Source organism: Bufo bufo, chromosome 2 (genome assembly GCF_905171765.1).
Source record: "Bufo bufo chromosome 2, aBufBuf1.1, whole genome shotgun sequence".
Taxonomy (NCBI): domain Eukaryota; kingdom Metazoa; phylum Chordata; class Amphibia; order Anura; family Bufonidae; genus Bufo; species Bufo bufo.
This window is the reverse complement of record NC_053390.1, coordinates 251138059-251151182: the sequence shown is the minus strand read 5'-3', so window position 1 is coordinate 251151182 and position 13124 is coordinate 251138059. Positions and strand designations below refer to the sequence as shown.

The window sequence follows — 13124 nt, the reverse complement described above, 5'->3', positions numbered from 1 at the left end:
TAGCATCCACAAGGCATTTTTGCCCACAGGACTGCCGCATACTGGATGTTTTTCCCTTTTCACACCATTCTTTGTAAACCCTAGAAATGGTTGTGTGTGAAAATCCCAGTAACTGAGCAGATTGTGAAATACACAGACCGGCCCGTCTGGCACCAACAAACATTCCACGCTCAAAATTGCTTAAATCACCTTTCTTTCCCATTCTGACATTCAGTTTGGAGTTCAGGAGATTGTCTTGACCAGGAGCACACCCCTAAATGCATTGAAGCAACTGCAATGTGATTGGTTGACTAGATAATTGCATTAATGAGAAATAGAACAGGTGTTCCTAATAATTCTTTAGGTGAGTGTATATTTATGAATTTAAACATGTGAATTATGTAACAGATCCAACACTCCATCTGCATTCAGTTTTGTGTGTAATGCCCTCTTCTGCACCAAATAATGACTTCCTGTCTGCATCTAGAAACAAAAGTTGATTAGACCTTTAAGAAGCACTCAGAATGTATTTTTATTTGGTCACCCGTTTATAACCCTGATAAGAGTAGTACTTCAAGGAACTACCAGCCATTTTAAAATAACTGTCTCAGTGCTGCAGGATCATATGACTAATACAGCCTGTGTCATGCAAGTCTGTGAATCTAACATTGAAGCTGTCATAGACTTGGATAGAAAGGCTTATTTCCTTCTGACTACCATGTGGTGGTCAGACTGCAGGTCACATGGTCCTGCAGCGCTGGGAAGGGAATTATTTTATGCAAGAATAAAGACGTCCTTCAATGTACTATTCTCTCCGTTATTGGGGAACGAATAAAGAAGAAAAATCTGTGCTTCCTTAAAGGGGTTGTCCCATCTCAGACAATGAGGGCATATCGCTAGGTTATGCCCCCATTGTCTGATAGGTGCGGGTCCCATCGCTGGGACCCGCACCTACAATGAGAATGTATCGGGGAAATGAACGGAGGGTGCAGCCTCCCTTCATTCATTTCTATGGGGCAGCCGAAAATAGCAGAGCGCTGGCTCGGCTTTTTCCGTCTGCCCCATAGGAATGAATGGCAGCAGGGGCCGCGTGTGTGCGGTGCACTCCCATTTCCGTTCTCGTTGTAGGTGCGGGTCCCAGCGGTGGGAACCGCACCTATCAGACAGTGGGGGCATATCCTAGCGATATGCCCCCATTGTCTGAGATGGGAATACCCCTTTATTATAAAAAAATAATTCAAAACAGTTTCAAGTCCTGTTTGTATAATGTGAGTCATCAGATGACTAATTTTTACAAATGTTGGACAATATGTGTTTCTGGCAGCTGCTTCACCTCTTTTTGTAAAATACACCATAACAGCAAATCATTCATAGTGTCACTTTTTATGCAAAAAGTAGGTTTTTATTAAATATTGATATAGCTTCACTTTTGTTCCCTGTAAAGGCCAAATGAGTGTCTGTTCTTGGCCGAAGGTGTCTCTCTGTCTGCTCTAGGACTTGTTACCTATCTCACCATGATGCTCAAGGATCATTATTGTTGTGCACAGAAAAACCTCTTACATGCAGCTAGCAAGAAGCCCATCCATGGTAAGCATCTGGTTACTGGTTGGTTTTGTGTGATTATTCTCATTACTCACAGATACTCTATGTGTATGATTAAGGCTCGGTTCGCAACTGCGTTGGAAGCTCTGCTCGGGGCAGAATTTGATGCAAATAGTATGCAAGACTTTTTCTCTGCTAAAAAGAAAGCATTCCCCTGAACGGAAACCAAAAAGATCCCTTTATAGCCAATAGGGTCTGTTTTGCTTCATTGGCTTCAGTCGTGTGCCGAATCCGGCACTCCCATTAGTTTTGTTGTTCTGCTCCTATAACAGAGCAGAAATAACAAACACTGATGTGAAAGAGCCCTAACATTATAGTGAATAATTGCTTCTGTGCAAGGAGAAGTTAAAGAGGACTCCTGAGATTCCTATTTTAATAGCTTCATGCATTCCCTGTTTAATACCAATTCTAGAACATATATTCTTATGGCTGTACGTTGTGCCATTCCTTTATTATTTCTACTAGAAGTTATGAATGATTTGCTAGCAGTCTGCAATAAGGGTACAAAGGGGTGGTAACCAGTTTGTGTGTACCTGCCCAGACTCATTCTGTGCGATCAGTGCTGCAATTCTCAAACTGTGCAGGTACACCCCCCAACTGGTTACCACCCCTCTGTACCCTTACTGCAGACTGCTAGCAGTTCACTCATAACTTCTAGTAGAAATAATAAAGGAATGGCACAACATAGAGCCATAAGACTAGATGTTCTAGAATTGTTATTACATGGGGAATGCATGAAGCTATTAAAACAGGAATGTCTGGAGCGGTGACAGGTCCTCTTTAATCAAATCTGTGTAATAATAGATAATTTCCAGTAAGTTTTTCCTGTTCTAGATAAAGCATTAATGCTTAAAGGGGTTCTGCACTTTGTTTAAATTGATGATCTATCCTCTGGATAGATCATCAGCATCTGATCGACGGGGGTCCGACACCCTGGACCCCCGCCGTTCAGCTGTTTGAGAAGGCAGTGGTACTCCAGCAGTGTGGCGCGGCCTTCTCACTGTTTACCGCTGGCCCAGTGACGTTACGACTAGTATCGACTGGCCTGGGCAGGGCTAAGCTCCATTCAAGTGAACAGAGCTTAGCCCCGCCCCCGCAAGTTTATACTAGTCGTGACGTCACTGGGCCTGCGGTAAACAGTGAGAAGGCCGCGGTGCTGCTATAGCGCCGCTGCCTTCTCAAACAGCTGATCGGCGGGAGTTCCGGGTGTCGGACCCCCGCCGATCAGATGCTGATGATCTATCTAGAGCAGGCATCTCAAACTCGCGGCCCTCCAGCTGTTGAAAAACTACAACTCCCAGCATGCCCGGACAGCCTACAGGTATCAGCCTACAGCAGGGCATTGTGGGAGTTGTAGTTTTACAACAGCTGGAGGGCCGCGAGTTTGAGATGCCTGATCTAGAGGATAGATCATCAGTTTAAACAAAGTGCAGAACCCCTTTAATGATCAAATTAGTGACTACATCATTGTTGATGAAGATATGTATTTTTCTATTTTTTTTTTTTGCTGATATCACTCTGCACTTGCACTTTATTTTCTGACCCACCAATCATGCACCACCAGCCCTAGTTTCTTTTTTAATTGTGTTTTTAATTTTGTGTTTTGTCAATCGTATTTTTGTGATAATTATAATAAAATTGTGCATGGTTTCATTATATTTTGCATTGGTATATTATGTCATACGATTCAGTGGGGATCCATATATTCTTTTTGGTTGACTAGATCAGTGTTTCCCAACCAGTGTGCCTCCAGCTGTTGCAAAACTACACCTCCCAGCATGCCCGCACAGCCAATGACTGTCCGGGCATGCTGGGAGTTGTAGTTTTGCAACAGCTGGAGGCACGCTGGTTGGGAAACACTGGACTAGATAAAGCATTGTACAGCTGGAGAACATATTACTTGCTGGTCATATAGACTCCATTTACATGTTGTCACCACTTAGGGGTGCTCTCTGCTCTGCGGTTATGCCTGTTGGATGTCTCCTCGTTCTCACAATCCATCTTACAAGCTCATGATGCCACCTGCTGGCGTTACCTCTTACAAAATCTTGTTAGCTTGTTGCAAGAAATAGCATCCTTCATCCTGAGCACGCTGCACAAATCATGGAGGGCAGAGCCTTCAGGTAAGGTGCTAATAACATTATACTCACAGGTTTTCTAGAATTATTTCTCTTTATTAAAGGTAAGGATTCAAATAGCATTGCTGCTTTCACACCGCCACACCGTGCACAGGTTGTGTGTAGTTTTACAGCTCAACCTCCTTCATTTAAGTGCTGAAATACCAGCGAGACCACAAGTACGGATGAGAAAGCTGTGTTCTTGTAATTACAGGGTTATTCACAATTCTATAGCATATCATGTACACAGCAGACTTTATGGTGCTCACTGCAATGGAAAACAACTAAATTATGCAATACCACATTTGGTTAGACTTTCAGCAAGTCATCATTGTGAGACCGTGACAAGTACATTTATTGAAGGAAGGTACATTTCCCCTAGAATCTTGTCATATGTCTTAGGAAGCCAGAGAAAAGGGGTTCCCAATACCTAGTCCATCTCTGCCTTTAGGATTAGTCTGCTGAACGGTTGGCTGCACCTGCAGCATGTGCACAAGAGGTGCAGATTCCGTGTTGGAGGACTCATTACTGAGCTCGGACATTGCATGGTGCCTGTGAGTAAAAAGTCATTTTGCGGAAGCAAGGTGCCTGGTGTAGAAAGGGACTTATACGTGTGTAGTTAGTGCTCAGACAAGCAGGTTTCTGTTGTTCTGGACTGAAAAATAAATCACGGGTAAGCCCTGAGTGGACTTTTATGCGCTGTGTCACTGTCCATCTGTTGTAAACCCCCTTTGCCTACCTCCGGGGCGGACTGTCTACTGAAACTTCCTGGTGGGTCAAAGCCCTCCTGGCAGCTCTCAGCGGTAATTAACGTTGTGAGAACCAGGTACTCATGTTCCTGGCCAGTGATGGCACATGCCCTCCTGAATTCAACTGTTGTGCCCGCATCTCACCTCCTAAGCCCCCTGCTCCATATCTTAATCAGAGACAAGTAGAAGCCGAGAAGGACAGATAGAAGATATTGATATCCACCACAGGGGGACAGCTTTTGGGGCAGTATATTGTGCTGCACTGTGGTATTTAGTTCTGCTGGGATGGTATTTTGCACTATGGTATTGCTGACCCCCCACCTACTTGTGTTGTCCTGACTTCTGTCAATTTGGACCCATCTGACCCCGCCTACCTCTCCGTCACATCATGTATTTGTCTCTGTTCATTGCATTAACACAGTCTTATACCTCACACAGAGGTAGCTGCGCCATCTTTTCAGGATATGGGCAAGGCTGTTGGTGCTTTGATTGCACATGGTAGAGGCCTAGATGAAATCCGGGAAGACCTTCTCATTTCAGAAGAGCACAGCCTCATCATGACTTGTTGCTGGGTCTCCTTAAAGGTGAGCCTTCAAGAACCCAATAGTCTGCTTGGCATGAATGGCAATGTCGACTTATTTTATTAACTTGCTTATCCGTCTAACCCTGCCAGGAAATTGGAATGTTTCTTGGGCCACTTGTAGAGAAGTTGATTACTGCTCCTACACCAATACTTTCTGACACCACAGTAGAGGCTTCTATGGCAACCTATCACGATATATTCATTAGATGTCGTCACTGGGTAAGTTTCATGGATGAATTGCTTAAATGGGTGTTGCACAACATGTCAACTTTTATGACTTGTCAACTAGCTGGGTCATAAGTATAATGCAATCTCCACCTTTTAGGCCAAGTTCTCACATGGCAGATAAGTTCTGTTGCATACTTGGCTGCAAATCCCCAACAAATCTGTGGCAAAATCTTCTTGGGTCACATGCAGATTTTGTTATTGGTTTCACCCTAATGCATTGCAAAAATGGAAATCCTCTGTGAAAATCCACAGTTTTTCTGCACAAGAATGAGCATGCTGTGGACATCTGCTGCATACTCTTATTTTCTTGCAGATTTTTTCCGCTAAATGAGAATGAGGTTTTGAAAAGCCCCTTTTAATTGTGCTGTAAATTACTGTAGATTTGCAGTCCTGAATCAGCACTGGAAATCTGCAGCAAATCCTCTGCATGTGAACTGAGGAGGAGCAGCTAAACCTGAGTAATGGTCTGTTTTAGGCTGTTCCATTCAGATAAAAAAATATATGAAATGTGCAGAGGTGTATGCAAAATTTTCCATTCTCGTGTATCATTACACTATTTGTGGAATTATATGGTTAAACTTGCATGGAGACGCAGTAGATTTTTCCAGAAGCCTGAAAAAAATAATTACACAAACCATATTGAATGCCCAGCCCTGTGTAGTAATAAGAGTGCGATGATAAAATCTTTTACATTGTCACATAGTAGTAGTTTACCTGCCTCACTGGAAATGGTTAAATATCTATGTCTTTACAAGATCTCTGTGTTGGATTTTCAAGGTTGTATGTTCCTTTTTTTGCCTGCAGGGGGCTGTAGACGGATGCAGCACAGGATTTACCAGGCTTTGTTCTGCATTACTTCACCATGAGGATCAAAGGTTTAGAGAGATGCCAAGAAGAATGATGGAGCAGGTGTGGTATACACTATATACTGTATAAATCAGGCCTTCCTGTCTTTTCTCTGTTACCTCTTAACGTGCATTATGTTTTGCAGGCCTTGTTACTGGCAAAGTCTCAGAACTCTCTCTCTGTTACCCGCAGAGCTGCAGGCTTTCCAGTTCTCCTGCAGGGCATCTTATCTGCAGAGGGACCACAGCATCCACTTCTTGAAACCTGTGTTCTGTCTTTACTCACGTTAGCTAAAGAGCCCTTGCCCTCTAACTGGGACCAGACACGAGACCTTCCACAGGTACTAAGCCTGGAGTCAACTAAAGAGTCAACATATGTTCATTTTGTGAAGGTAGGACACATCCATGACTTTTTCTATATTTATTGGTTTCCAGGTATCTGCAGTTCATGCCCTACAGACCATGCTCCGATCTGCTAGCCTTCGCTCTACACTGCTCTATCATGCAGTTCCTATGATGTCCTTGGCAGTCCACAGTCTGTGCTCTCCCTGCTGGGCTATGCGCAATGCAGCTCTACAGCTGTTCAGTAAGTTGTGTTTCACCAAAGCCTTACCCGACATTAACTGTGAATTATTTAAAGGGGTTTTCTGGTACTTGATTTTGATGGCCTGTCCTCAAGTGAGGTCATCACTATCAGATTGGTGAGGGTCTGGCACCTGCCAGCGCCAGAAACTATACAGTAGACGGAACAAGAAGCGTAAGATTCTGTACCCATGCCGGGGTACTTCAGCTCAGCTCTCGTTCAAGTGAAAGAAAGCTGAGCCTCAGTATGGCTGCTCTGGAAACTTCACAGTGAATGAAACCTTCTGTTCACTATATAGTTTCCAGCACCTGGCAGAAACAGCTGATTGGTGGGGGTGCTGAGTGTTGGACCTTCAACCTATCTGATATTGATGACCTATCCTGAGGATAGGTTCTCCGTAACTAAATCCTGGAAAACCTCTTTAATGTAATGAGTATATCTATCTCTTCCATTTTACCCAGCTGCCCTCACTGTTGGAATGCTGGGACTGTCTCGTAGTGATGTGGATTGTTCTGTACAGAGCACACTGCATGCTGGAGCTCTTCTGCGGAGATATCCAGGATTGAGTGATGTATTGCTGGAGGAACTGCAGAAGGCTACAAAGACAAAAGAAATACTGCATCCCAGTCTGCATCCTATCCTTACACTGCTTGCCAAGCTACAGCCTGGGGGAGACAGTGAAGCCAGGTGATGGGCCTTTGGAAAGGTGTTTCTTGGTAATCGTTGCTAGGCCTACTACAATATGTTATTAAGTAAAATCTTTCTAGGTAATCTTGAAAAAACCTGCAGCACTTGCAATAAGGAATATGTCCATAAAACAATGTATTTATTAGTAAACTATATAAAACATGGCATAGTCCAAGGATGGCCAACCTGAAACTCTCCAGCTGCTGCAAAACTACAACTTCCAGCATGCCCAGACTACCTACAGCTATCAGCAGGGCATGGTGGGAGTTGTAGTTTTACAACATCTGGAGAGCCACAGGTTGGCCATGCCTGGCGTAGTCCATTGATAAAAAAATCGACAACATCGCTGAGGTGACGTCACTCCGAGCGAAATCACTTATAATACGCAGTAGGATCATGGAATGCATTTGATGAGCTGAACTTCATTTTCTATTATGTTTATGCAGATGTTTTATGAAGCCTCTGTTGTACCTGAGAGAAAACCCCATTTATGCTGTGCGTGTCATGGCTGCACATGCTCTTGTGCCTGTTGTCCAGGTGATGGACTATCAGGCACTAATTGTTCAACTGATAAAAGACCTTCCTCATACCAAGCATGGAGTGTCCCACAATGCCTTACATGGACGACTGCAGCAGATTCATGCTCTGCTGTCACTGGCGTTAAAGGAAAACTGGTGAGAATGTACAAGTCCAAGTTGTATATGTTCTTACATTTTAGAGCTTTCCTATATTAAAGGGATTCTGTCATCAGATTTAACCCCTCTAACCTAAACATATGCTCATGTCCAGACTAATACGAAGAATCCTAAACTGGCCTTATTAAACCTCACTGTGGCTCTATTTGCCCAAAAAACAGGTTTTTATAACCTGTCAATCACTTACTTAAAGGGCTTCTGTCACCCCCAAAACCCTTTTTTGGGAGGGGGGGGGGGGCTTGTTAAAATCCTTATTTAACGACTATTCCCTTTTGTCTCTGGCTTCGTTTCCTTAAAAATCGATCTTTTAAAATATGCAAATGACTTCACTACCAGCAAGTAGGGCGTCTACTTGCTGGTAGCCGCCGCAAAAAAACGCCCCCTCCTCCTGTTGATTGACAGGGCCAGCGAGCACTCTCCTCCTCCGGCTGGCCCTGTCAGCATTTCAAATCCCGCGCCTGTCTTCATTCGGCGCAGACGCTCTGAGAGAAGGACGCTCGCCTCCTCATCACTCCCTCAGTGCGCCTGCGCCGATGACGTCTTCTCTTTCGGTGACGTCATCGGCGCAGGTGCACTTAGGGAGTTCACTTGAATAGAGATGAGCTGTGCCTAGGCCACATGACCGATGGTCATGACTAGTGTTGAGCGAACTTTTCAAGTTCGGCGTACAATGTTCTGGTTATCTAAGAATTCTGTTATGGGTTCCACTACCATGGACCATAAGTTATAGTCCGTGGTAGCAGAATCCATAACGGAATTCTTAGATAACCCGAACCTTGTACACCGAACTTGAAAAGTTCGCTCAACACTAGTCATGACGTCACTAGCCAAGGGTAAACTTCAAGAAGGCCGCAGCGCTCACAGGAGAGCCGGGTCTTTCTCAAAGAGCTGATCGGCAGGATCAGAGGCTCGTGACCCATCTAGAGGATAGGTCATCAGTTACCAAGAGTCGGATAACCCCTTTAATTTATATTTCTGTGTTTTCTATTCAGTATTTCAGAAGATGTCAGACAGGAAGCGGCAAAGCAGCTTCTCCCATTTCTTTGGCTGCTGTCACCAGTACAAACGTGCTTTCTGGTTAGAAATGCATTTTTGGAAGTTGTTTGCCTGTTACTGCCCAGTTGTGGAGAGGACTTTGTAAGTCAAGTACACGAGACACTCTGTAGGGAGATGAGTGTAGAGGAACATCTATCTCAGGTGAGAGCATCTGTTGAGCAGTTGTCAACAAAATAATGATGGAAGTCTATGATTCCCAGATTTTGCTCAGTCAGCTTTAAAGGGTATTCTGGTAATTACAAATTATCTGCTAGACCAGGGTTCAGCAGCATTCTGCACTCCAGCTGCTGTGAAACTACAAGTCCCAGCATGCACACTAAGGGTCACTTCACACGTCCGCAATTTCGTTCCGCATTTTGCGGAACGAAATTGCGGACCCATTCATTTCTATGGGGCAGCATGATGTGCTGCCCGTATCCGGAATTGCGGATCCGCACTTCCGGGTCTGCAATTCCGATCCCGAAAAATATAGAACATGTCCTATTCTTGTCTACAATTGCGGACAAGAATAGGCATTTTCGATTAAGTGCCGGCGATGTCCGTGTTTTGCGGATCCACACACACGGACTTGTGAATGGACCCTTAGTTGGCTGTTGTTGTAACTATCATAGAAGTGAAATAATGAGTTGTAATTTCAGAACAGCTGGAGTGCAGGAGAGTGCTGATCTCTGCACTAGGTTATCTTAGGCCTCTTTCGTATGGCTTTTTCGGTGTTTTGTGGGCCGTTTTTCCGTTTTTTGTTTCTGTTGTGTTTCCGTTTTTCCGTATGGCATATACAGTATACAGTAATTACATAGAAAAAATTGGGCATAACATTTTCAATAGATGGTTCTGCAAAAACGGAACGGATACGGAAGACATACAGATGCATTTCGGTATGTGTTGCGTTTTATTTGCGGACCCATTGACTTGAATGGAGCCACGGATCATGATTTGCAGGCAATAATAGGACATATAGATAGGTGGTTGGCTCACAACTAGTGGCTATGACGGGTGCTACTAACTCAACTTGGGTGCCCAACCCAAAAAAGGCAAATAGAAACAGAAAGAGGGAGTGAGCACTGACAACACTCGGACCACAGGATATTAGGATCAATAGGAGATTTATTAGGACCTGTTAGATCCAATCACATACATATAAAATCACTAAAATTGACTAGAAAATAAAAATAATTGGTACCAATTAGGGGTGGGCGATATGGCCTAAAATCTATATTGCGATATAATTTTAAGCATGTGCGATATATATTGCGATATATTGTTTTCTATATTTGGGGGGGCGTGTTTAAACTTTTTTTTACTTTTTATTTAATAACTATTAGTCTCCTTAAGGGCTAGAACCCTTGTCATATTCACCCTAACAGAGCTCTATTAGGGTGAATAGGACTTTACACTCTCCCTGCTGCCCTGTGCTTTGTGCACACAACAGCAGGGAGCTGATCCCCCTCCCCTAAATGGTGCCATCCACAGATCCCCCCCCCCCCTCACCTAAACGGTGCCATCCCCAGATGCCCCCCCCCCCTCCCCTAAACGGTGCCATCCCCAGATCCCCCCCCTCCCCTAAACGGTGCCATCCCCAGATCCCCCCCTCCCCTAAACGGTGCCATCCCCAGATCCCCCCCCCCTCCCCTAAACGGTGCCATCCCCAGATCCCCCCCCCCCTCCCCTAAACGGTGCCATCCCCAGATCCCCCCCCCCCTCCCCTAAACGGTGCCATCCCCAGATCCCCCCCCCTCCCCTAAACGGTGCCATCCCCAGATCCCCCCCCTCCCCTAAACGGTGCCATCCCCAGATCCCCCCCCTCCCCTAAACGGTGCCATCCCCAGATCCCCCCCCTCCCCTAAACGGTGCCATCCACAGACACCCCCCCTCCCAAACGGTGCCACCTAGTGGGAGGAGCAGGCGCGTGACGTCAGTGAGTGAGCGCCGCCCGCCCGCACTGCCTGCTGTTACCGGAGCTAAGACCTAGTAAGGTATACAGTAAAGAGATCACCAATGAATAAAGTTAAAGTTACTGATTAGTTTTTAAATGTTCTACTGTCAGCGGCGTGGCCCTGTATGTTCTAACCCCCAGGCAAGCGTCCCTGTCACCATGGGAACGCCTGGGGGTTAGAATATACCATCGGATTTGAGTTTTCACACGCTCACTGAGATCGTGAAAACTCAATGATTTACTGTCAGTCCCTCCCCTCCTCCTCTTTTGTCATTGGTGGTCAGCGGCAGCCGCGCACAGTGGGGAGGGACTCTCTCCTTCTCCACTGTGCCGGCTCAGGATCATATCGCGGTCCGGCGATATAGGCGATTTGCTCAAAATCCATATCGTGGCACAAATTTATATCGCATATCGCCTATATCGTCTATATCGCCCACCCCTAGTACCAATGTATAAATAAACTGACAAGGGGTAACAATGATCCAGTATTAATAACACAATTCAGCAAGCAGTTATATATAACACTTGAGTTGCTAAAATATACTCCTGGTACTTGTGGTACCACAAACTATGTCGGAGAATGTCCAAAAAGGCCACCTGTAGACCTTATATTACCGCAGGCCGCTTCTCAGATAACCATGTCAAAAGGATACTTTTAACGGATAGTTTCCAAACAGTCTATGTCGGTATAATGGATTCAATGTCCCATAGAGCACTCCGTAATTGTTTTTAAATGGCAATGCAGCCGCTCAGGGTAGTATATTAAGACTACTTATATCCAACTCGGAGGTAAAGGTTCCTACCTGGTTCCTGATATTCACTCCCGCTACCGCGTCTCAGAGTCCTCCACGAGAGGCGGGCTGCTTCGGCGTCTCGCGTCAGCCGTCTCGTACTGATGACGTCACACTATCGCGGGATTCAACAGGCAATGGTGGTACCTTGATAATATCCGTAGTTGTATGGTAGAGCGGTCTTTGTGAAAATGTTTCTCCTTTTTAAATTCTTATCGCATGGCCATGCAATGGAGATCCAAGAGATTAGGTGGGCGCTTCTCTCCTTAACACCAACCAAACGCGTCTGGTGTTAAGGAGAGAAGCGCCCACCTAATCTCTTGGATCTCCATTGCATGGCCATGCGATAAGAATTTAAAAAGGAGAAACATTTTCACAAAGACCGCTCTACCATACAACTACGGATATTATCAAGGTACCACCATTGCCTGTTGAATCCCGCGATAGTGTGACGTCATCAGTACGAGACGGCTGACGCGAGACGCCGAAGCAGCCGGCGCAGCTCGCCTTTCGTGGAGGACTCTGAGACGCGGTAGCGGGAGTGAATATCAGGAACCAGGTAGGAACCTTTACCTCCGAGTTGGATATAAGTAGTCTTAATATACTACCCTGAGCGGCTGCATTGCCATTTAAAAACAATTACGGAGTGCTCTATGGGACATTGAATCCATTATACCGACATAGACTGTTTGGAAACTATCCGTTAAAAGTATCCTTTTGACATGGTTATCTGAGAAGCGGCCTGCGGTAATATAAGGTCTACAGTTTGTGGTACCACAAGTACCAGGAGTATATTTTAGCAACTCAAGTGTTATATATAACTGCTTGCTGAATTGTGTTATTAATACTGGATCATTGTTACCCCTTGTCAGTTAGTTTATACATTGGTACCAATTATTTTTATTTTCTAGTCAATTTTAGTGATTTTATATGTATGTGATTGGATCTAACAGGTCCTAATAAATATCCTATTGATCCTAATATCCTGTGGTCCGAGTGTTGTGAGTGCTCACTCCCTCTTTCTGTTTTAATAATAGGACATGTTCTATCTTTTAACAGAATGGAAAAACGGAAAAAAGGAAACTGAATGCATACGGAACACATTTAGTTTTTTTTGCAGAACCATTGAAATGAATGGTTCTGTATACAGATTGTATATGGAACCGAAAAAACAGCCTGTAAATGGAAAAAAAAAAAAAACGGTAAAAGAGGCCTTAGTCTGTGCCACAGACAATGAAAACGGAGCAGTAGTATAAATTCTCAACCACCACTCCAT

The 13124-nt window shown here is 44.7% G+C and overlaps 1 protein-coding gene across 2 annotated transcripts in view; it reads left to right on the top strand.

The window, feature by feature from the left end:
* LOC120988717 (thyroid adenoma-associated protein homolog) overlaps window positions 1–13124 on the top strand; it is a 71482-nt gene that overhangs the window by 46063 nt on the left and 12295 nt on the right. For both annotated transcript variants that reach the window (XM_040416370.1, XM_040416369.1), the window contains 10 exons: window positions 1424–1566; window positions 3525–3704; window positions 4886–5031; window positions 5121–5249; window positions 6063–6167; window positions 6250–6444; window positions 6539–6689; window positions 7148–7373; window positions 7820–8047; window positions 9061–9265. In XM_040416370.1, coding sequence (XP_040272304.1) covers window positions 1424–1566; window positions 3525–3704; window positions 4886–5031; window positions 5121–5249; window positions 6063–6167; window positions 6250–6444; window positions 6539–6689; window positions 7148–7373; window positions 7820–8047; window positions 9061–9265 — 1708 coding nt within the window. The remainder of the gene's footprint in view (window positions 1–1423; window positions 1567–3524; window positions 3705–4885; window positions 5032–5120; window positions 5250–6062; window positions 6168–6249; window positions 6445–6538; window positions 6690–7147; window positions 7374–7819; window positions 8048–9060; window positions 9266–13124) is intronic.